This window comes from Micromys minutus (genome assembly GCF_963924665.1).
Source record: "Micromys minutus genome assembly, chromosome: 1".
In the NCBI taxonomy this organism is placed as follows: Eukaryota; Metazoa; Chordata; class Mammalia; order Rodentia; family Muridae; genus Micromys; species Micromys minutus.
The window spans coordinates 45022803-45048418 of NC_137969.1; the positions used below are offsets into that span (position 1 = coordinate 45022803).

Consider the following 25616-nt stretch of genomic DNA (forward strand, 5'->3'; position numbering starts at 1 on the left):
AATAAACTCACAGAGCAAAGTACTTGTGTACAAACTGGTTTTGACTTGCTTCACACTGGTGCAACTAAGGGAAATGAAATTAGGGGCAGGCAATCGAAGCAAAGGGTCAAGTAATTTGTGACTTCTCTTTACTGTTAGAAGTTAAAAGAAGATAGAAATTGACCAACAGATTATCACACTGAAAAGGGGGGAATGGGGAGGCAACATGAAGAGTGGGTGGCTGCTCCTCTTAAGAAACCCTGTTGGGTGAGTTAAAGAGAAAAGATAACTGCCCAGAGCTAGCATGGCTGGGACCTTGCATCACCACATTCTTCCCCTAAGTATAACTAGATTTAATAGCAATATATCTTATTTTAAGATAGTCCAAAATAGTAACACTTCAACTTCCTGGCAAAGATCAAGGTCAAAAAGATGTCACTTTCCTCAAAGGCTTCAGCCTGTAAATATTTGACTTATGGACACATCTAACAGGTTTAGTAATACTGTTTTTAAACAGCGGCAAATCATAATGGGAAAGGAAGGCAGAGGCTGCCTCCAGCAGGCAAGCAGCTGTTGAACATTCATTCTCCTTAAATCTTAACAGCACATCTTAAAACACAGGCATCCCTGATTTATTTTATTTGTATGTGTGTGTTTGTGCATGTGCGAACCCACAGAAGACTGTGCTGAATACCCCAGGGCTAGAGTCTCGGGTGGTTGTGAATTGTTACCTTTCTTGAGTGCTAGAAACTGACCTTGAGTCCTCTGGAATGTCAAGCAAGTGCTCTTAACTGCCACAGTGTGTCTCCATCCCCAGAATTCTGTGATTCTTCGCCCAACCCCTCTCCACACACACACCTCTCACCCTCCTCAGTGACTCTGCTCTGAGGCTGTACATGTCTGTCTGTGTCTGTGAGTCTCACTATGTAGCCTAGGTTTGCCTTGAATTTGCAGTAATCTTCCTGCTCCAGCCTCCTGCGTATTGAGAATGTATCTATGTGCCACCATGCCTGGCTCTCACCAAGTTCTAGATACTAAATTCTGATGCAGTTACTTATGTCATCAAGTATAAAAATATAATCCAGTGCTTGGCTAGAAGCTTCCCTCCTATTGGCTAGTATAGTGCTGGAAGATATCATACATGCTACCAGAGGAGTAATGTCAATGAATACAAACCTTGTGAGCTGTAACAGTAAGTTGCCTGCAAGATAAACTCACTGAGGTGATAATGGCTCAAATAATATAAGAAAAACCAAGCAGTTACTTTTATTGGACTTATAGCCTGTTCCATGAGTTTGAACCTATATTTGAAACTGTTAATGAGGCCAAGAACTTCAGATTGCATAGGAAATAAGCTATAATGTAAAATCTATCATTCTCCTAAATGAGCACAGCATAAAATGACTCCTAATAATATACTGTTATACAGATAGATTAGTGCAGTGGTTCACCCTCATCAAAACTTCTTGCAGTAGAGGAGAGATAACTGAGAGATCACAGACAATGCACAGTGAGGGACTCTCACACTCAACCCTTGTCTTTATTACACCCTTGCCTCAAGACTCAGCACACTGTGCAGAATAGGACACAGAGATAACGAAATGAAACACAGCAGGGCTGATGCGCATATGAACTCACAGAGCCTATGTCGACAAACACAGAAACTGTATAAGTTCAAGCCAGATAGATCCCATAACAGAAAATGGGAAATAAAAGGTACTGCTGAGTGTATCAACCACACACTCCAGATGACTCCACTGTGGGAACAGAGGTAAAGTTTGGGGGATGATAAAATACCATCAAAATACTTTGTATGGAAATTTTAAAAATTACCCTGTTCTGTGAATGAGACCAATATTAAATATGCTTTGTAGGTACTGTTATTGCATTTGGATGGTTTTTTTCCCCCGAGATAGAGTCTCATGCAGTATAGACTGTCCTTAAACTTGTTATGCCTCAGAAGGAGCCTGGAGGGAGGGGCTGGAGGGAGGGGGACTGGAGGGGAGTGCTACAGTCCCAGGCTTCACTGCTGTTTTCCAATCTGTGACTCCCTCAATCTGTTTTTCTTAACAATCTCTCTAGTTTTTACTTTAATATAAATCTAATCCATTAATTTTTTTATTTCATGGCTATTAGAGATGGTCCTTGAGTTCCAATGAGCTTACAAGAAATATACTTTAAAAACATAACATAACTTACCAAACGTCACAGTTTAGCAACATAGTTAAGTATCTGCTTTTCATCCTTTCAGTGGCTGTCTAGGAGGGGCAATTCTCAAGTTAGTCCTGCATATCTAGTTATCTGACTTATGACAACACCACACTATCTTCATTATTAAATCTCTATAGTAAATCTTAAAGTTAGTATTGTTATGACTACTATTAATCTGTCTTAATTTCCCCCATGTGTGTGTTCTCAGGTTTTCTTGTATGTTTTAAAAAGTGTAGCCCTAGCTGTCCTGGAACTCACTCTGTAGACCAGGCTAGGTCTCAAACTCATAGAGATCTACCTGCCTCTGCCTCTCGAGTGCTGGGATTGAAGGCCTGCACCATTACCACCTGGCCTATGTTTTTTTTTTTTCTTTTAAATTTCTGTTTTAAACGGAGTTTTCATATGTTCACTGTTTATATGTAAACCTACACAACGGTTTCTATACCAATCTCATATTTTATATAACATACAGATATTCTACTATAAGATTACACAAAAGTTGTGTGTGCATGCATGTCTCAGTTCCAGTCAAGGGGCCAGGGTTCCCTAAATCAAATCGAAGGAACAATAAAACTTTGCTGAGAAACTTGGCATTCAACTTTGTCATGTACTCAGTTCTGTATCTGTTTAGGTGAATATGTAATTTTTTTTCCTTTATATTGTAAACATGGTGAAACTAACTTTGAATTACTAGAATGTGCTCCTAGAGGAACCACAGTGAAACTGAGACTAGTACCTCTGAGCTCTTTTCTGAAAGCTTAGGCTTCAGGCTTCAAACTTCTCCCTTCCACCCCACCCTGTCAAACAGGCTCTCAGTATTAATGGGATCCTCTCTGCATGCTGGGCATGGATAAGCTAAATTCGCAGTCTCTAGAAAGTAAGGTGGAGCTGGGGCCTGAGTGTCAGCGATGAGAGTGGATTTGTAGTTTATCCTCTGCTGCTTTTACTGTTCTCCAAGGTGGCAGGGCCAAACTGCAGACAAATGTGGAGATATTTCTGCTTTCTCTCCTCTTAGGATTTCCAACTCCTTTTTATTGATCTTTTAAAAATAAGTTGACATATTTATTTTCAGTTTGAGGGATTGAACCTAGGGCCTCATACATGCTACGTTCTACCACTTTTTAATATCCTAGCCCTTCCATATTCTTTTCAAATTTGTGACTCATAAACTTTCTGGCTCAAGGAGTTAGAATTGCCCCATTTCTCTGTCTCTAGTCATACCTCCTATTGTTAAAGACTATGTAACAGGTTTGGGCTTCTAAAAATTCTTACTCTTTAAATGAATTTTCAAAATATATGCCACTTAATTTTTCATGTTACTGGTTGCATAGATATGATTTTGTATCTGAACATCCTGGGTTCTTGGTGGCAAGTGCTTGGGTAAAAATAAGCAAATTAATGATTATATTCTCTAACCAGAGTCTCATGTTAATTCTAAGAAACCTTCTAGTCAAAGGTGAGAGACCTCCTTATCCTTATGCAGAGTCCTGAGAAGTAGGACATTTAATCTCATGTGCCTGAGTCATGCCATTACCAAGTCTACAGTTTCAAATCTCTAAGTGGGATCTCCTCTGCTACCATCTGGACTGTTAAGAGTCTTTTCCCCTGAAGGTAGCCAATATGTCATTCTCTCCTCCTTCTCCCAAATTAACTTTATCAACTACGGATTTGCAAATCCCAGGCAATATTGCTTATGGTAAAAATGAATCCTGCTTCATGTACTGCTTGTGGATGGTAGGACTCTGCATAGGGTGGAAGGCTACAGATCTGTGCTTCTCTGGATGTAGGGAACTGGGCATGCATTCTCAGTGGACTTGGTAAGGAATGCTTACCAAACTGCTGAAAAAGCTCTTGTGCAGCACAAGGAATGTTAAGCAAAACAAACCAAACAAAACCACAAGCCTGCTGTGCATCTTGTCTCTTTGTACCCAAAGTGTCACTGGTTGGTAGAAGACCAAGAATAGAAAGAAAGGACTTACTGTTTCTTATATTCTATAAGTAAATCCACGGCTAACTTCAGTTTATTTAGGCCATATGAATCTGATTGTCCAAACAGATTACATGATGATCTTTTCAACAAGCATATCAAGGAACTTTATAATTTGGGTTTCCCCCAATACTATTCTATATAAAGTGTTTTAGTTGGCCTGGTTTTGTTGAGTTTATTACATAGGATCTTGTCTTTTACCCAGGTATATTTCCCCCTTCCTGTTCTGTGTATATTTATAGATTTAACATGGGGACTGAGGGGAGGGTCAGGCTTTCCCAATATGCAGAAGAACTGGATTTTAGTCCCGACACCATAAAAAGCAATCAATCAAACAAACAACAACAAAAAAACAAGTAGACAGGCAGAAACAAAATGAGACAGATAAAAAAGAAAACATATTCAACATGAATTCCAAAGATGAACATATTGCCAAATATTGCTTCAAGCATAGAGAAGTTGTACAGATGCAAACACTGATTATTTCAAATACGCATATACCTGACTAAACTTTTCATTAAAAAGCTTTGTCCTCACCCCACCCCAAGATCTGTGACTTATGTTACACTTCTGGAATTTTTCTATTGTAATTAAAAATTCTCCAGTCTATCCACTGACATTGCATTTTTATAGATGAGTGGACTGTCGTCTATAGTATCAATAAAGGTTCTTGAGAGCTAGTCCCAAGTGTTTCCAGATTACAGGGAGCCTATCTCAAACAGAACAGAGTAATGTCCAAGTACAGATGCCATGGATTAGCCTAGCAAAGATTTTATGTAATTGTAGAAGATAAATTTTGTCAATTTCTTCTGATGCAAAGGTGACTGTCTGTAAGCAATTACCAACTAAATGGCTATTCTTTACATGTTAACTGAAGATATACATAAAAAAGTTTATTCCTTCAAAAAAGGCTGTGCATTATATGTGTTGTGAATATCTCATGATTGAGCCCACTGTTCTACATAATTAATATATGCTAATTGGAAACATCTACAAAAAAACGAGTGTTCCTCAGATGAAGTTGGGAAGAGTCTCTCTCTATGGAATAAGCTGAGAAAGATAAAAAACATCTATTGAAAAGGCACCAGACATCCTCAGCAGTTGGGGTCGGGGGAGCTATAACCAAGGCAGAATAGCACAAGAGGAGGCCAGGGAAAGTTTCTTCCCTTTGGCACTGGCAAATGACAGAACAGGAGCAAGACAGCATTTCAAAAGATCTTCTGCTGTGGCCTCAGCTCCACAGCCAAAGACCCCAGTAAATTAAAACCAAGATGAGACTGCATACTGAGACCAGACAAACTATGAGACTGAAAAAGAAATCTTGACTCAGATCTGAACAGAATTCAGAAAGCTGAAACCCTCAAAGGAGCCAACTTTCACAGACTTAGTGTATAGAACACTAAGAGTCTACAACACTAAGATCTATGCAAGATGGTAGGACTTAATACACATCTTTCAATAATAATTATGACTATTAATGGTCTTAATCTCTAACAAAAACACACAGTCTAGCAGACTAGGTTTTAAATGTAGTATTCAAGAAACATACCTTGCCTTCAAAAAAATATACTATTTCAGAGTAGAAGAACAGGAAAAGGTTTTGTAGCTACTGGAAACATGAAACACTCCAGCACAGTAAGAGAACTGAGTTGCCATTTGTCCTCTAACATGCATGCACATGCATGTTCACATACACACAAACACACACACCACACAAATAAATGTAATAATAATAATAATAATAATAATAATAATAATAATAATTTTTAAAAGATGAAAGAAGTAAATGAACCAAAAAAAAAAACCCAATACAATTAAAGAAAAAAAAATTGGATCATGAAGATATGTCAAAATTAGAAGAAAACATAATGAAAAAAGAAAATTACAGATCAATCTCTTTAGTGGACAGACACAAATTTCTCAAAAATATTTAAAAAATAAATTCAAGAACATGTCAAAAAGACCACCTATTCTATAAGCAGAATTCACATCTGGTAATGTAAACTGGCTGAAAGTGCACAGCTGGGCAGGTCAGAGATGCTAAAGGGGAACCCACTTTGCTTAATGGACTACTGCCCAACAAAGTGTTAGACAGGAGTGGTATGAGCTACTACCTTCTGTGGCTCAATTAATATACAAGACTGGGCTCAATAATATTCCATCACAGATGAAAGAGGAGCTAGTGAGACCCTACTTCTCCCCAAGGAACTACAGGCAGATGATAGTTTTGGAGAGAGGAGGAGTCATATTCCCATCACCCAGACACTGGTTTCCCTTGCTAAGGAAATAACTCCCACACCACACTCCCTCAAGGAACTTTTTGGAAAGAAAAGTTCAGTGGGAGCAGAAGAGAGAGTAGTGGAAAGAGTGTGAGCAGAGTACACTGCACACACACAAGGGTTCCTACGGAAACTCTCAGACAACCCAGATTACTTACCGCCAAGGCTATTGGTTGTTCTCCACAGTGTAAGGCCCTATAGCTGAAGACAACACCTATATAACTCACTGAATTTAGAAAAGTCAAGTTGCTGCCTATCTAGAGCCTTCACTCCTACTGATTAATGTTCACTGTACATGGCGCAGTACCAGAGAAGAAAGGTAAACACCAACTCAGCTACAAACCCTTGGATCTACAATGGTGACCTGCCATAGTAGCACCAAAGTTGTGCGAGTAACCAATCACTATCTAATTCGAATTAAAGGCCACTCTATGAGATGAAACCCATCTCTGACCTTTCCTGGGTAGCCAAGAACTTGGGACAAGATAGGCCATGGATCTCGGAGAAAAGCAAATATTACTCTTTTGCTAAAGGAACGCAACAATAAAACGACTCCTAACAACATTCTGCTATATTCATAAATCAATATCTTGCTCAGCTTCTGTCAAAGAAGTGTCCTCCTGTGGTGGACAGGCACAAAGACTCACAACTAGAAAATGTGCTAGTTGTGATAGACAATCTTCAAGTCACTGTGCAAAAATGCTTAAGTTTCAAAAGTTCTCCAGAGCTGGAGAGATGGCTCAGCAGTGAAGAGCACAGGGTCTCTGTCTAGCGAGAGACCTTGAAATCTTCAATGGGATGTCTCCATTGCATCCCTCTTCTCGCGGCTCAGAGAACTCTACGGAAGAGGAGTTGAGAAGATTCTAAGAGCCAGTGAAGATGGAAGATATCAATGAAACAAAGCTTTCTAGACACAACACGACTGACTAGTGCATTTAAATTCAGGAATTGTGGCAGTGTAGCATGGCCTAAGCCAGATGGAACCCAGTGCTGTGAGGGGACATAGGCACAAGCCCCCATTCTAGCCCCAAAGCTGTTTCCAACTGACTAGTCCCAAAGGAAAAATTAGTTTTCTCTGATGGTGTCTCACTGGGGTACAAACCACACTTAACCACAGACCCCCCCGTGCCTGCCAACACAAAATGACCCCAAAGGTAGTTTTGGAGATTTTTGTGTGTGTCACATGCTTTGTCTGAGATTTTCCCCTACACATCTTTTGCTTACATATTATTGATTCTGATTTTGTGTTTATGGGATTTATGTCTACAAATATATATGTTTTGGTATCTACATGTGTTTTTCCTCCTTTTGTCACTTTTTCTTTGTTTTGTCTTATTTTGATTTGTTCTTAACTAATTTTATTTTTATTATTGCAATTTTAGATTCCTGTTTATATTTGAATGAGAGACAGAACGAACAGGTATGGACTTGTGTGGATAGGGGAGTAGGACCAGGAAGAGTTGGAAGAAGGAAGACCATAATCAGAATATACCATAAGAAGAAAAAACTGTTTTCAATAAAAATAAAGTAGTGCTGCTGCTGACATCTTTAGGAAATACAATGTACGCTAACATTTATTACTAGAAAAATGTTACTAAAGTAAATATAATAGCCCACAGGAAGTAGAGGAAAGGGACTAATAAAGAAAATTATATTGCATTTTTGTAAGAGGAACAATAATATATAGTTTAATTTTAATATTTGGATTCACAGGTTCATTCATTTATGTGTGTGGTTAATTCATTTTAAAGTCTATTATTCTAAAATGAAAACAGAACATTTTTCAAATTACTCTGGGGGAAAAAATGCCTAAATTGAAAGAAAAGTCTCAGGGGCTGGGGAGACGGCTCAGCAGTAAGAGCACCAGCTGCTCTTGCAGAGGACCAAGCTTCAATTCCCAGCACCCACAGCAACTCACACCTGTCTCTACACTGGTTCCAGTGACTCTGACGCCCTCTTCTGGCCTCTGCATGTACAGGCATGCGTGTAGTGCACAGATGTACATGCAGGCACAATACCCATACACTAAAATAGTTTTAAAAATCAAAAATCAGAGTGGTAAAATGATAGAGGGAAAAACAGTAAGAAAAGGCCTGGAAACGTTGTAGGTGAGGCTAAGTATGCCAGCTATCAGGGCGGAGATGGTCTTACAGTCGTGTGTGTATTTACATGGGTATGTGAGCATGAAGGTGGCTCACACACATGTATGGTGCGGGGTGTATGGGAACCAAAAGTAACAGTGAGCTGTCTTTCTCAGCTCTAACTGCACCTGGAGCTTGCTCATCTAGCGAGGTCAGTGCACCCACAGACCCTACTGTCGCCTCAGCACTGAGATTACAGACACAAGGCTCTGTGTTTCTGGGGAATGAACCCAGGTTGCTAGTACTGTGTGGCAGGCACCCACACTGACGGTACTGCCCAGCCCTGCAAATAGCTACCAAAAAGCAAGTGTTATAGGGCTAGATAAATCAAATGATATCTATAAGAGATGCACGGAAGGTAATAGAGATAAGTTAAAAATAATAAATGTGACAAGCAAGTGAAACACAGGTTACAAATGCCCACACTGGACAAGATCTCCAGGAAGGACGTACAAAATGGAGCAAAAGGAGACATATCAGGGTACGGTTACAAAACTTTTTTCTTTACTTGAGGACTTAAGTCTTCTATCTTAAAGAGATGACTACACAAAAGGATAAGACTATAAATAGGTTAATTTCTGGAAAATTAACAAAGATAAATCATCTGTTATTACAAAGAAAAAGCTTCAGTAAATTTTTTTTGAAAACTCAAACCAAAAGGACACTGAACCTCATTTGAATTTGATTAGAAGTATGCATACTCTCTCAAATTAATTTGAGTTAAAAACAATTCAAAACCTGAGTTACAGATTAGAAAAGCATCTAATATAGTAATAGCATGGCCCACATCTGGTTGAGTGCCTACACGGCCCACCTGTAATTTTCGCTGCCTTCTCCTCTTGGTTCACTCGGTTCTCGTCGTCATCCTCATTATCTTCTTCAAAATCATCTAAATTACCAATGTCAGCCTGCTTCATACTCATCAAACTAGCCAAGCTCTGCATATCTTCATCTCTGTATGAAATTAGTCAAAAAAGTAATACACAGCTTATTAAATGACATTTCTTGAAAAATAATTAGAATTAATATTCCTAATCTGAAAAATCTTAAATCTAAAACACTTCAAAATCTAAAGCACTCTGAACCTTGAAATTTCAGTACTGATGAGATGTCACATGTGAAAAAACTTCATACATGACATGTGACAGGCTGCAGTCAAAACTTCAGGTGTGCTAGAAACACTGTGTAACCTTCTTAGGGCACATATGTAAGGTACACATGAAATGTAAAATTCACTGTGCTTAGACCTGGGTCCCATCTTATGTGCATGAAAGCACCCAAACCTAGAAAAACTGAAATCAGAAAATTTCTGTAACTAAACATTTTGGATAATGAATATATAATACAAAATATTAACATACTCTTCCTTTCTGTAAAATAAGTATGCCTTTCAAGTTATGTAAAAGTATTTTTAAAACTACGAATTTTAAACATCCCATAACCTTCTGAATAGCATGTTCAATACTACAAAGCATTAAGATTAAACTCCAATAGGTAAGATTTTAGCAGGTACTTGTGCTGGTGCCCTGCAGAAGACAAATGGTTTCTGCAGAGAATTCAAGTAGTTTCGTGGGCATTCAGTCTAGAAACAAAACCTTATATTATAAAACAGAAGAACAGCCCAAAAGTTAGATAAATCTCAACTTTAGAATAAAACTTGGGGCTGGACAGATGGCTCAGAGGTTAAGAGCACTGGCTGCTCTTCAGACAACCCAAGTTCAATACCCAGCAACCCAAGTTCAATACCCAGCACCCACATGGCAGCTCATAACCATCTGCAAGTACAGTTCCAAAGAATCCAACACCCTCTTCTTACCTTTGCAGGTATCAGGCATGTCCATGCTACACAGACATACATACAGGCAAACACACGCATGAAAGAACAAAGGACACTTTTAAAACTAAAATGAAAACACTTAAGAAAAGGAATTAACAACTTCAGCAAAGTGACTGGTTATAAAATTAACTCAAGCAAATCAGTAGTGTTCCTTTACTCAAAGGACAAACATGCTGAGAAAGAAATTAGGGAAAAGACACCCTTCACATTACAAACAATATGAAATACCTTGGTGTGACCCTAACTAAGCAAGTGAAAGATCTGTAGGACATGAACTTCAAGTCTGTGAAAAAAGAAATTTAAAAATATCTCAGAAGATGGAAAGATCTCCCATGCTCATGGGCTGGAAAGATCAACATTGTAAAAATGGCCCTCTTGCCAAAAGCACCTATAAATTCAATGCAATACCCATCAAAATTTCAACTCAATTCTTCATAGAGGTGGAAAGAGCAATTTGCAAATTCATTTGGAGTAACAAAAAACCTAGAATATCAAAATCCATCCTCAACAACAAGAAAACATCTGCGGGAATCATCAACCCTGACCTCAAGCTATATTACAAGGCAATTGTGTTAAAAATCGCATGGTACTGGTACAGAGATAGGCACGTGGATCAATGGAACAGAAGATCCAGAAATGAACCCTCACACATATGGTCACTTGATTTTTGACAAAGAAGCTGTAAACTTTCAATGGAAAAAGGACAGCCTCTTCAACAAATGGTGCTGGTTCAACTGGCACTGAGCATGCAGAAGAATGCAAATTGATCCTTTCTTATCTCCTTGTACAAAGCTCAAGTGCAAGTGGATCAAAGACCTGCGCATAAAACCAGGTACACTGAAGCTAATAGAACAGATAGTGGGGAAGAGTTTAGAACAAATAGGCAAAGGGGAACATTTCCTGAACAAAACACCAAAGGCTTGTGCTCTAAGATCAAGAATCCACAAATGGGACCTCATGAAATTACAAAGTCTCTGTAAAGCTTAGGACACTGTCAAGAAGACAAAACGGCAGCCAACAGATTGGAAAGAATCTTTACTAACCCCACATCTGAAACAGGTCTAATATCCAATATATATAAAGAACTCAATAAATTAGACTCCAGAAATTCAAATAATTTAAATCCTATTTTAAAAATGGGGTACAGAGCTAAACAAAGAATGCTCAACTGATGAATATTGAATGGCTGAGAAGCACTTAAAGAAATACCCAACATCCCTAGTCATCAGGGAAACTCAAATCAAAACAACCCTGAGATTCTACCTCACACCAGTCAGAATGGTTAAGATCAAAAACTCAGATGACAGCAGATGCTGGTGAAGATGGAGAGAAAAAGGAGCACTCCTCCACTGTTGGTGGGATTGCAAGCTGGTATGACCACTCTAGAAATCAGACTGGCAGTTGCTCAGAAAATTGGACACTGTACTACCCGAGGAACCAGCTATCCTACTTTTGGGTATATACCCAAAAGAAGCTCCAACATATAACAAGGACATATGCTCCACCATGTTCATAGCAGCCTTATTTATAATAGCCAGAAGCTGGAAAGAACCCAGATGTTCTTCAACAAAGGAATGGATATAGAAATTGTGGTACACATACACAATGGGGTACTACTCAGCTATTAGAAACAATGACTTTATGAAATTCTTAGACAAATAGATGGAACCATAAACTATTATCCTGAGTGAAGTAACCCAGTTCCAAAAGAACACACATGGAATGTAGTCTCTGATAAGCGGATACTAGCCCCCCAAAGCTCTGAATGCCCAAGACACAATTCACAGACCTTATGAAGCTCAAAAGGAAGGAAGACCAAAATGTGGATGCACTTTTTAGTCCTTCTTAGAAGGGAGAACAAAACACTCACAGGAGGAAATACAAGATCAACTAGAGGAGCAGGGATTGGAGAAAAGATCATCCAGAGACTATCTCACCTGGGGATCCACACCATATGCAGCCACTAAACCCAAGCACTATTGCTGATGCCAAGTAGTGCTTACTGGCAAGAACCAGATATGGATGCCTCCTCAGGGGTTCTGCCAGAGTTATACAGAATCAGCTGAGAATGCTTGCTGCTAACTGTCGGACCGAACATGGGAACCCCAATGAAGGTGCTGAAGGAGCTGAAAGGGTTTGCAACCTCATAGAAAGAACATTATCAACCAACCAAACCCTCCAAAACTTGCAGGGAACAAAACACCAACCACTGAGCACACATGGAGAGACCCATGGCTACAGTTGCATATGTAGCTGAAGATAGCAGTGTCTGGCATCAATGTGAGAAGAGGCCTTTGGTCCAGTGACAGCCCGTTTTCCCAATGTAGGAGAATGCCAAGGCACTGAGATGGAGAGGGTGATTAGGAGAAGGTGTACCTTAGTGGAGACAAGTGGAGGGGGGAAATGGGAGGATAACATTTGAAATGTAAATACAGAGAGTAAGTAATGAAAACTAAAAGGAATTAGAACAGGAATTCTTAACTGGAAACCACGAACCATTTTGGTCTGTGCGCTGGTGGAAGTTAAGTGGTAAACACGGCAAACCATGCTTACTGCCATGCAAGTTTTCCACGAGCCACAGGCCCTGACGGTTAACTACTACAACAACTTCTGAAGCACACTCCACTCCAGTCTTTCTAAGACACAAGGATGAAACCCTCATCTAATTATAAGTTAAAGGACATATATAAATTTTATCTTAAAATATTTAAAAGTATAAATTTATGAAGTTTATATTAAATCTTTTAAGACAAATCACTTAAGTTCCCCTGATCTATTATTTTTACCTTAAATCTCACTGAACAAAACATTTTAAAGTTGCACAAATTTTCAGTTTTGTATACTCCCTCTAAATTCAGACAGAAAAAGTAAATTAAAATACTATTCTTTTATCATCTTTACTGATTTTCTATATACGATATCACTTTGCAAATAAGCCAATTATAAAAATTCTTCACATTTTATTTCACATGGGCTGAGATAAAATTATTTTCCTCTTTTTAAACAAATTTCATGATAATCTACATGAACAAAAAAAGTTGCATCACTTCATTTTTGAAATTCTCAGTTGTCAGTAAAGGATAGCAAGGTCAGCGAAGGTACAGCTGTCATCTTGACCCTGCAGGTAACAGCAATGGAGATCATGTAGTAAGTCAAGACCAGTGTGGTCCACATAGCAAGTTCCAGGCCAGCCAGAGCCAAACAACTAGACCCTTTCCTTAGAAAATCAAACAAATAACGAACAGTAATGATAATGACAGTAATAGCAACAGACACACGTTCAGACAAATCATTCTTCAAATGGAACTTGCTTAGCTTTGCCACTTAAATCTCCTCACATTTTAAAGCCCAGCACTGTCCCGTGGAGACAGTGAGGAAGCCAGGAAAGGGAGCACTCAAAGAGTCCCCTTGATACTGAATTGAGACGCCTGGTTTAAATGAAGTGCTTCTTACCCAGCCAGGCTTGAGTGGTCCCGTTCACTGACTGCTACCCTCAGAGGATCTCTGGCTCCTTCACTCTCTTCCTCCATTTCCTTTCCTTTGGCTTATACTTCAGGGTAAGATCTATTTCCCCCAATGTTTACAGTCAAGCGGGTGCATCCACCCTCAACCACCTCAATAACCACACTCACTTGGAACACAACCTCCCTCAGCCAAGTGTAGCCATCTCCCATGTCACTTACTACCTTGGAAACGAGTGCCAAACATCTCACTTTGAGCAATACACAGGAACCAGCCTTATCAGTCAAACAGACATGACTATTATAGTAACCACATCCTCCTGGGCTATGTGTAGAACTGTGGTTCAGACTCGGCCATCTTTCCCCAGTATCTTTACTAGGCAATTCTCACAAAGCATTTCCACTTATCCTGGCCCTCATCTTCTCCTCCAAGTTCAGACTCTTGCACTGCATGGATCACATGTACTTATTCTTGACTTGCTTATTTGCAATGTGTGCTTATTCATTTAAGAAGTGATGTTTCTGGTTTTGTTTCGCTTTTTGCAAAAGTCATTGTGCTGGCTACTTTTTGTGAACTTGACACAAACCATAGTCACTTGAAAAGAAGAGACCTCTACCGTAAAATTGTCTCTATCAGATTTGGCAGGTAGGCATGTGTGGGGGGCATTTTCTTGATTAATGACTGATATGGGAGGACCCAGCTCCTGTGGGTGGGGACACCTCCAGGCACATGGGCCTTGATTATATAAGAAAGTAGGCTGAGAGGCACCTGACGGAGACAAATGCAGATACTCACAGCCAACCATTGGACTGAGAAGCAGTTCAAGGAGATTGCAACCTTACAGGGAGAGCAACAGTATCAACTAACCAGACCCCTCAAAGCTCTCAGGGACTAAGCCAGCAACCAGAGAACATGGATGGGCTAGTCTGTAGGCTATACATATGTAGCAGAGGACTGCCTTGTCTGGTCTCAGTGGGAGGGGATGCGCTTGGTCCTGTGGAGGCTTGATGCCCCAGAGAAGGGGGACACTAGAGGGGTACGGTGGGAGAGGGTAGGAGGGCGGGGGAGTACCCTCTTAGAGGCAAAGGGGAGTGGGGAGGCAGTGGGGAGCTTGTAGAGGAGGGACCAGGAAGGGGGACAACATTTGAAATGTAAATAAATGAAATAATTAACAATAAGAAAAAAGAAAGATAGAAAGAAGGCTGAGAAAGTCAAAAAGAACAAACTCAGGAGCTCTATTTGCTCCACAGCTTCTGCTTCAACTCCTGCTCCACTTGAATGATGGCCTGTAACTTGTGGTCCTGATCAACCCTTTCCTCCTCAACTGCTTTGGGCCAGCATCACAGCAACAGAGACACAAATGGCACTGGTGCCCGGCCGCTCTCAAATGTTCTTGCCTTGAGTGCTGGGACGGCAGGTGCACATCACTGAATCCTCTCAGTCCTCTCTAAGGAATTTTTGAAGGATGGGCTACAAAATAGAGATTGTCAAAATTTCCTGAAGTTCTTTAAACCTCAGTATCCTAAAAACGTTTCCTTTTGTATTTCTCCGTGTCTCAGTTGCTCTAAGAATTGCACTGTCTGCCCTTTTGGAGGACAGTTGCTATCAAGCAGACAATAAAACTATGAAGCAAACACAATGCCCTGTAACATCTAATTCAAACACTGAAATCAGCTGCAATCACTTTTATGTGATTGTCCCTCTAGGGAATCTAGACAGGACTTTTGGATGACAAGTGCATTCACCCTGTGAAAACGTAACAGAGCCGGAGACCGACTGGTGGGCTGCGGGACGCCATCCAAGCCCATCCACTGGAAGGAGAGCCGCTCTGTTTAGAAACACGGGGAGCGCAGTCACTCACGTTGCTTTTCCTTCCCGGAGGAAGATGCAGGACAGTGAGAACTGGAGGGTGGCAGACACGACTTTCTTAGACAGTGGCTTGAACTTTAACTTGACGTCAGTCTGCGTTGGCATGGGGCTGGCGTACTGTTTCATATTAATGTTGCTGGTGGCGAGAGCTTTCCTCCGACCAGAGGGGGATTCCTAAAAGATAAAAAATAATGATGTAGTTTGAAATTATTTTATAGACAATAAAAGGAAAATAGGAACTTTCTTCACTAAAGAATTCTGGTAATGCAATAATAAAATTGTGACAAGCTTTTATTATCATTTTTATATCGAAGTAAAACATAAAAATAAATAAAACAGAAAGAGATGGCCCAGGCAAAAATATTCATTCTAGAGAAAAATGTGAAACAGACGTTAGTGAAGAGCCTGTGTGGAGCTCACACCTGTAATCCCAACACTAGGGTAGGTAGAGGTAAAAGCATCCAGAACTCACAGCTAGCCTCAGAAATCTATGAGACCATGCCGCAGGAAAACTGGGAATGACTCCAGGATGCGTGTGAGAGAAAGATCAGTCACAGGCAGGGCACTGCGAGTTGTCTTTAACTGCTCTTTTCCTCTTTGATTACATTAATGTAGTCAAATGGTATTTTCATGTTAAACCTATAATTTTCCTAGGACTTTCTGCTTATTCTACTCCAGGGCTCTCCCTCCCTTTCCTTGGAGCACATATATCAATGAAGAGAGTGTTTCTCAGATCTCACACCCATGGCAACACTGCTTGCTGATCCCAGCATATCTAAGTTCTTTAAAACAGCCGGTGCCCATTCATCAGAACTATACAGAAAGAAACCTATTTACAATCAAAAGTTTAATATTCCATTAACAATTCCTCATGTTTCATGACTGCTTTGTGTACAATAAGGGCTTAGGGGGTTGATAAAAACTGGACATTAATCACATGTAGGATTCCATGTAAATTCTGGAGATATATGAGAACACATAGGATAATCTTTCATTGTGTTCTTCTGAATAAGAAATTCAGACACAGGCTAATTTGTATAATGTAAACTAAGGTCAAACATATGCTACCCATGATTATTTTTAAGTTAACCGATCTTAGAATTGAAAGTAACTTTAAGGCTTAATGTCCAAGCCATGTGTGATCTTGAGCAAGTCAAGAAACTTCAGCCTCAGTAATGGTCCCTATAGAGTAAGTTACAAAACAAAGCCATTTTTTGTAATTATTTTCTACAAAATTACTCAATTTTGCAACCATGGTAAGAAATTTTATCATGGATATCTTTGTATTTCTGTTCAATAAATATTGATTCATCATAAAAGAAATAAATCTGCCTAAAGTAACACTATTCTACTTGAATCAAAGCATTACAAGACTTTTTCAAAAACCTAACATTTCTGCCTAACAAATAAGTAAAATATAATGTCACCTCCCTAATGAAACCTATTTTAAAAATGTGGTCTTATCTGTCAGATTATGCACTGCAATATTATATGGAACTATTAGTGCATGCAGATACCTTATGAATGAGTTTCAAAAATGCATCAAGCACTTGAGAAGTTAAGCCCTCTCAGAAGAAATACTTAAGAATATGCAAATACCCTCGACCGAATCAGGTTGAACAGATGTGCCTCTCCCTAACAATACCAGTGCTGTGTCCCTGCTCACTGCTGTCAATCAAAGGATAAGATTAAGGCCCAAGGTTCTGACAACGTGCAAAATGAAAAAGTACAGTTGGAGAATATCAATTTATTACACTGATATGAACAATAATCTCTTATTGTACCTTAGAATAGCTAACAACGTCCACATATAATGCAGAATGTAAAGCCCCGGCTGAAAAGCATGACATACAAACTCTCACTTTATCACTTTCAATGCGTGTTCTGTTTCACAAAAGCATGACACTGATCCCTAATATAACAATTTAATTTTGTAATAAACTATGAAATTAACATCGCTTAGAAACTGCATAATTCTAAAAGCTGTGTCTGAAGATCCTGCTTTTAAGCTGTAGAGTTTTTAATGATTGATACTCTGTCATGTCACTGTTCTATTTTTAATGCAAATGTTATATAGAAAAGCTTTTCTGCTTAGGGATGTGGCAGGGAGAGGCTCCAAAGCAACAGGCAACGCAATGCACAGCGTTCTAAACTCACTCCGTCACGGACTTAAGCAAAACCTCCTGAATACTATTCAGTTAAAAGAAAACCCCAAACTAAAAGAGCTTCTACAAAATAAATGCACAGAGACCTGGATCCTACTTCTTCACATCCTACAAGAGCAGAAGCTGGTTCTCAGCTAGCCACACACCATCCCCTCCCTCCACCTTTATTGCTTTCTCTTCCTGGCTTTTTGTGCCCTTCCCCCCACTGTTAGGTCATCATAATCTAGACAATCTCAAAATCACATTTTTAGATCCCTAAGGAAGTTCACATACAATGATCAATAAGTTCTCATTCTTGCTTTCATAACTTTTCTCAATTTACTGTAGAAAGCCGATATATTGCCATTTCTAACAATGTAACTTATAGTTGGAAATCAGAATGTGGCAGGAGAACTTATTTCCATAAAGAAGCCGCAGTCTCACTTTCTCTATTGACGGATATTTTATTTATTTTTTAAATACATTTTAAGGTTGTAATTAAGTACTTGTGGGTACATATACATACACATATGTATATATGTAACAACAATTTAGGAAAAGAGGCTATTAATTTGAGGGGATAGGAGAGAGACTAGGAGGGGCTGTAGGGAGGAAAGCGGGACGTGATACACTTGTTTTAATTAAAATATATTCTTTTTTGTTGTTGTTGTTGTTAAGCTTCACACAGTCTGTGAGTTGTTTCTGGGGTGTTCAGAGCTTTCTGGGGTTAGTATCCCATTATCAGTGACTCCATATTATGTCTGTTCTTTTGTGACTGGGTTATCTCACTCAGGATGATATTCTCTAGATGCATCCATTTTCTTAAGAATTTCAGTAAGTCATTGGTTCTGATAGCTGAGTAGTACTCCATTGTGTAAATGTACCACAATTTTTGTATCCATTTATCTACTGAAGGACATCTGGGTTCTTTCCAGCTTCTGGCTATTATAAATATAGCTGCTATGAACATTGTGGTGTATGAATCTTTGTTGTATGTTGGAGCATCTCTGGGGTAAATGCCCAGAAGTAGAATACTGGATCTTCAGGTAGTACTAAGTCCAATTTTCAGAGGAACCGCCAAACTGATTTCCAGAGTGGTTGTATCAGTGTCCAAACCTCCCCACCCCCCAGCAGTGGAGAAGTGTTCCTCTTTCTCCACATCCTCGCCAGCATCTGTTGTCATCTGAGTTTTGGATCTTGACCAATCTGACTGGTGTGAGGTGGAATCTAAGGGTTGTTTTGATTTGCATTTCCCTGATGGCTAAGGATGTTGAGCACTTCCTTAGATGTTTCTCAGCCATTCGATGTTCCTCAATTGAGAAATTTTTGTTTAAGTCTGTACCCCATTTTTTAATAGGGTTGTTTAATTCTCTGGTGTCTAGCTTTTTGAGTTTGTTGTATACCTTGGATATTAGGCCTCTATCTGATGTGGAGTTGGTAAAGATCTTTTTCCATTCTGTTGTCTGCCATTTTGTTTTCTTGACAGTGTCTTTAGCCTTACAGAAACTTTACAGTCTCATTAAATCCCATTTGTCAATCTTTGACCTTAGAGCTCGAGCCATTGTTGTTCTGTTCAGGAAATTTTCTCCTGTGCCTATGAGTTCTAAGGTTTTCCCTACTTTCTCATCTAATAGTTTCAGTGTACCTGGTTTAATGTGGAGATCTTTGATCCACTTACACTTGAGCTTTGTACGAGATGAGAAAGGGTCTATTTTCATTCTTCTACATGCTGACTGCCAGTTGGACCAACACCATTTGTTGAATAGGCTGTCCTTTTTCCATTGAATGTTTACAGCTCCTTTGTCAAAAATCAGGTGACCATATACGTGAGGGCTCATTTCTGGATCTTCTATTCTATTCCATTGATCCACGTGCCTATTTCTGTACCAGTACCATGCAGTTTTCAGCACAATTGCCTTGTAATATAGCTTGAGGTCAGGGATAGTGATTCCCGCAGATGTTTTCTTGTTGTTGAGGATGGATTTCGCTATTTTAGGTCTTTTGTTATTCCAGATGAAATTGCACCTTGCTCCTTCCAACTCAATGAAGAACTGGGTTGGAATTTTGATGGGGATTGCATTGAATCTGTAGATTGCTTTTGGTAAAATGGCCATTTTCAAAATGTTGATCCTTCCATCCATGAGCACGGTAGATCTTTCCATTTTCTTAGATCTTCCTCGATTTCCTTCTTTAGAGATGTGAAGTTCTTGTCATACAGGTCCTTCACTTGCTTAGTTAGAGTCAAACCAAAGTATTTCATATTTTTTGTGAATATTGTGAAGGGTATCTTTTCCCTAATTTCTTTCTCCACATGTTTGTCCTTTGAATATAGGAAGGCTACTGATTTGTTTGAGTTAATTTTCTATCCAGCCACCTTGCTGAACTTGTTTATCAGCTGTAGGAGTTCTCTGGTGGAAGTTGTGGGATCGCTTAAGTACACTATCATGTCATCTGCAAAAAGTGATATTTCTACTACTTCCTTTCCAATTTGTATCCCTTTGATTTCCTTTTGAGGTCTAATTGCTCCGGCCAGGACTTCCAGTACTATGTTGATTAGGTAGGGGGAGAGTGAGCAGCCTTGTCGAGTCCCTGATTTTAGTGGAATTGCTTCGAGTTTCCCACTGTTAAGTTTGATGTTAGCTGTTGGTTTGCTGTATATTGATTTTATTATGTTTAGGTATGGACCTTAAATTCCTATTCTTTCCAAGAATTTTAATATGAAGTGGTGTTGGATTTTGTTAAATGCTTTCTCAGCATCTAGTAAGATAACCACGTGGTTTTTTGTCTTTGAGTTTGTTTATATGGTGGATTACATTGATGGATTTCCTTATATTAAACCATCCCTGCATCCCAGAGATGAAGCCTACTTGATCATTTTGATGTGTTCTTGGATTCAGTTTGCGAGGGTTTTGTTGAGTATTTTTGCATGAATGTTCATAAGTGAGATTGGTCTGAAGTTCTCTTTCCTTGTAGGGTCTTTGTGTGGTTTAGGAACAAGGGTTATTGTAGCCTCAAAAAATGAGTTAGGTAGTGTTCCTTCGGATTCTATTTTGTGGAACAGTTTGGATAATATTGGTATTATGTCGTCAATAAATGTCTGATAAAACTCTGCACTGAACCCATCTGGACATAGGCTTTTTTTGGTTGGGAGGCTTTTGATGACTGCTTCTATTTCTTTAGGTGTTATGGGATTACTTAGATGGTTTACCTGGTCCTGGTTTAACTTTGGCATCTTGTATCTGTCTAGGAATTCATTCATTTCCTCCAGATTTTCCAGCTTTGTAGAGTATAGGTTTTTGTAGTAGGATCTCATGTTTTCTTGAATTTCCTCAGTTTCAGCCATTATTTCTCCACTCTCCTTTCTGATTTTGTTAATTTGGATACTCTCTCTTTGCCCTCTAGTTAGTCTGGCTAAGAGTTTATCAATCTTGTTAATTTTCTCAAAGAACAAGCTCTTGGTTTTGTTGATTCTTTCAATGGTTCTTTTTGTTTCTATTTGGTCTATTTCTGCCCTAAGTTTGATTATTTCTTGCCGTCTACTCCTCTTGGGTGTATCTGCTTCCTTTTGTTCTAGAGCTTTCAACTGTGCTGTCAGGATGCTAGTGTATGCTCTCTCCAGTTTCTTTTTGGAAGCACTCAGAGCTATGATGCTTTCATTGCATCCCATAGGTTTGGGTATGTCGTGTTTTCATTTTCACTGAATTCTAGAAAATCCCTAATTTCTTTCTTTATTTCTTCTTTGATCTTGCTATCATTTAATAGAGCATTGTTTAGTTTCCATGTGTATATGGGCTTTTTGTTGTCTTTGTTGTTATTAAAAACCAGCCTTAGACCATGGTGATCAGAAAGGATGCATGGGAGTATTTCGATCTTCTTGTATCGATTGAGGCTTGTTCTGTGTCCAATTATGTGGTCAATTTTCGAGAAGGTGCCGTGAGGTGCTGAGAAGAAGGTGTATTCTTTAGTTTTAGGATGATATGTTCTATAGATATTTATTAATTCCAGTTGGTTCATAGTCTCTGTTAGTTTTACAGTGTCCTTGTTCAGTTTCTGTTTCCATGTTCTTTCCATTGGTCAGAGTGGGGTATTAAAGTCTCCCACTATTATTGTGTGGGGTAAAGTGTATTTTTTGAGCTTTAGTAGGGTTTCTTTTATGAATATGGGTGCTTTTGTATTTGGAGCATATATGTTAAGGATTGAGAGTTCCTCCTGACAGATTTCCCCTGTAATGAGTAAAAAGTTTCCTTCCTTATCTTTTTGATAACTTTTGGTTGAAAATCTACTTTATTCGATATTAGAATAGCCACTCCAGCTTGCTTCTTGGGGTCATTTGCTTGGAAGGTTTTTTCCCAACCTTTTATTCTGAGATAGTGTCTGTCTTTGTCTCTGAGATGAGTTTCCTGTATGCAGCAAATTGCTGGGTTTTCTTTATGTATCCAGTCTGATAGCCTATATCTTTTTATTGGGGAGTTGAGTCCATTTATGCTAATAGATATCAAGGAATAGTGGTTGCTATTTCCTGCTATTGTTGCTTTGGTAGGTTGAATTGTGCCTGTGTGTCTTTCTTCTTTTGGTTTTCTTGCTTAGAAGTTTTCTTGTTTTTACTATGATGTGGTTCCCCTCATTGTATTGGGTTTTCCACCTATAATTTGTTGTAGTGCTGGGTTTGTGGTCATATATAGTGTGAATTTAGTTTTGTCTTGGAAAATCTTCATCTTGCCATCTATGGTGACTGATAGTTTTGCTGGCTATAGCAGCTTGGGCTGGCACTTGTGCTTTCTTGGGGTCCGCATGGTGTCTGTCCAGACTCTTCTAGCTTTCATTGTCTCTGTTGAGAAATCAGGTGTGATTCTGATTGGTCTGCCTTTATATATTACATGACCTTTTTCTTTTACTGCTTTTAGTATTCTTTCTTTTCTTTGGGCACTTGGTGTTTTGACTATTATGTGTCGGGAGGAATTTCTTTTATGGTCCAACCTATTTGGAGTTCTGTAGGCTTCTTTTATGTTCGTGGTCATCTCATTTTTAAGGGTAGCGAAGTTTTCTTCCATAATTTTGTTGAAGATATTGACTGTGCCTCTTAGTTGATATTCTTCGCCGTCTTCTATTCCCATTATCCTTAGGTTTGGTCTTCTCATTGTGTTCTGGATCTCCTGCACATTTTGGGTTAGGAGCGTTTTGGTTTTTGCATTTCTCTGACTGTTTTGTCTATGTTTTTAATGTTGCCTTCGGCCCCTGAGATTCTCTCTTCCATCTCCTGTAGTCTGTTGGAAATGCTTGCATTTGTGACTCCTGATTTCTTTTTTAGGATTTCTACCTCTAGGGTTGTCTCTTTTAGTGTTTTCTTTATTGTGTCAATTTCCATTTTAAATTCCTTCTTCCATTCCTTCATCTCTTTGGTTCTGTTTTCTTCTAGTTCTTTGAGTGCTTTTCTTGTTTCTTCTTTAAAAGCTTCTAATTCTTTATGCTTTTCCTCCCATTCTTATTTAAGGATCTCTATCATCATCTTGAGGTAGGATTTCCTGTCTGTCTTCTTTTTCTGGAGTGTTTGGCATTCCGCTGTTTGTTGTGATGGGAGAGCTGGGTTCTAGTGCTGCCAGGTAATCTTGGTTTCTCTGGGGTACGTTCTTTTGCTTTCCTCTTGCCATCTTGTTGTCATTGATTGGTTCTCGCCTTTCTCTTGTACCTGGCCTGTGTCCCTGGATCTCCGCTGTTCCTGGTGGCGGGTGTTCTGAGTGCCTGTTGTGCACCCTGGAATCAGCCGGGTGGGAACAGAGAGCCCGATGCTGCCGGGTTCCTGGATCCCTGGATCAAGCCGGGTGGGCAGGCGCGCACTTTCCGTGTGCTCAGCTGAGATCTCTCTGCCCCCTGGCTAGTCAGAATCTGTTCTCACCCGGTTCTCGCCAGTCCTGTGTTGTCTGGGTTTCTGCTTTTCATGGTGGCGGATGTTCCGATTCGACGGATATTTTAAAAGGTGGAAAAGAACAGTATCACTAAGAACCATCTTCTACACTGCTGTTGACTGTTTCAACTGACACAGCTACATGGGGAACAAGTCCCCATCGCCTTCTCACATTGAATCTATGCACATCTTAGGACTGAGCAGTTCTCATCTTAGAAATTTATCTTTATGAGAAAGATGACAAATTAGAAGCCATCACTTTATATTACCTGGCATATGAGAAGAGTCAGGAAAAAAAACACAAAAGAATAAGCTATTTCAAAGACAGACAGGAGGGCAGAACATTACAAACTGCAAAGAAGGGACCATGACATGAAATGGGAAACAACAAAACCAGAAAGGAGATGCCTTGGGATGAAGGAAGCATCCTGTGGCTTTACGGAAGGCTGAGGGGAAACAGGCCCATCCGAAAGTCTATCTTCTGTTCTCAGAATGGTACTAGTAATTGAGCTTTCAAATGAGGCCTGTTAACACTCCTCCACTGTTGGTGGGGTTGTAAAGTTGTACAACCACTCTGGAAATCAGTCTGGCGGTTCCTCAGAAAATTGGACATAGTACTACCGGAAGACCCAGTTATTCCACTTCTTAGCATATACCCCAGAGTTGCTCCAACATACAATAAGGACACATGCACCAAAATGTTCATAGCAGCCCTATTTATAATAGCCAGAAGCTAGAAAAAACCCAGATGTCCTTCAGTAGATGAATGGATACAAAAACTGTGGTATATTTACACAATGGAGTACTACTCAGCTATCAGAAACAATGACTTTATGAAATTCCTAAGAAAATGGATGTTTCTAGTGAATATCATCCTGAGTGAGGTAACCCAGTCACAAAAGAACAGACATAATTGATGGAGAAAGATATTCCAGAGAAGCAGCCAACTAAAGACTTGCTAACCAAGCTGGCATGAAGAGGCTACTTAAAAGGAAAGCCTATACAGAGGAGGGAGAAGCTCTCCTCACACAGGAGGGAAGAATAAACTCATGAGAGGAATAAATAAAAAGGTGAACTAGAAAAATACAAACTCATCCAACTCATAAATCAGGAAATCTACTAACCTGAATATAGGAAAAAGAGAAAAACAAAAACAAAACAAGAAATAGTCCAACCAGCCAGGAAAAGATCCAACAAAACTACAGGAATCTGCAAATTGAGAATAAATCAATGGAAGTAGCCTTGATTCTAGAATTAAAACACACATTAGCTGATTCTACTTTAAAAAAAAACCAAAAAACAAAAAAACAAAACCATCCAAACCATCATCCACCATGATCAAGTAGGCTCCATGCCAGGGATGCAGGGATGGTTCAATATATGGAAATCCATCAGTGTAATCCACTATATAAACAAACTCAAAGGGGAAAAAAAAAAAAACAAAACAAAAAAAAAAAAACACATGATCATCTCACTAGATGCTGAGAAAGCATTTGACAAAATTCAACACCCCTTCATGTTAAAAGTCTTGGAAAGATCAGGAATTCAAGGAATCCATATTTACTGTAAAAAGCAATATACAGCAAACAGTAGCCAACATCAAACTAAATAGTAAGAAACTTGAAGCAATCCCACTAAAATCAAGAACTAAACGAGGCTGCCTACTCTCTCCCTACCTATTCAATATAGTACTAGAAGTCCTAGTCAGAGCAATTAGATAGCAAAAAGAGGCCAAAAGGATACAAATTGGAAAGGAAAAAGTCAAAACATCACTATTTGCAAATGATATGATAGTATACTTAAGT

The 25616-nt window shown here is 39.3% G+C and overlaps 1 protein-coding gene across 4 annotated transcripts in view; it reads right to left on the minus strand.

Moving 5' to 3' along the window:
* EHBP1 (EH domain binding protein 1) overlaps nt 1-25616 on the minus strand; it is a 256389-nt gene that overhangs the window by 142713 nt on the left and 88060 nt on the right. For all 4 annotated transcript variants that reach the window (XM_080916906.1, XM_080916905.1, XM_080916904.1 and 1 more), the window contains exons 6-7: nt 15758-15939; nt 9412-9551 (exon numbers count right to left, since the gene is read on the minus strand). In XM_080916906.1, the coding sequence (XP_080773032.1) occupies nt 9412-9551; nt 15758-15939 (322 nt within the window). The remainder of the gene's footprint in view (nt 1-9411; nt 9552-15757; nt 15940-25616) is intronic.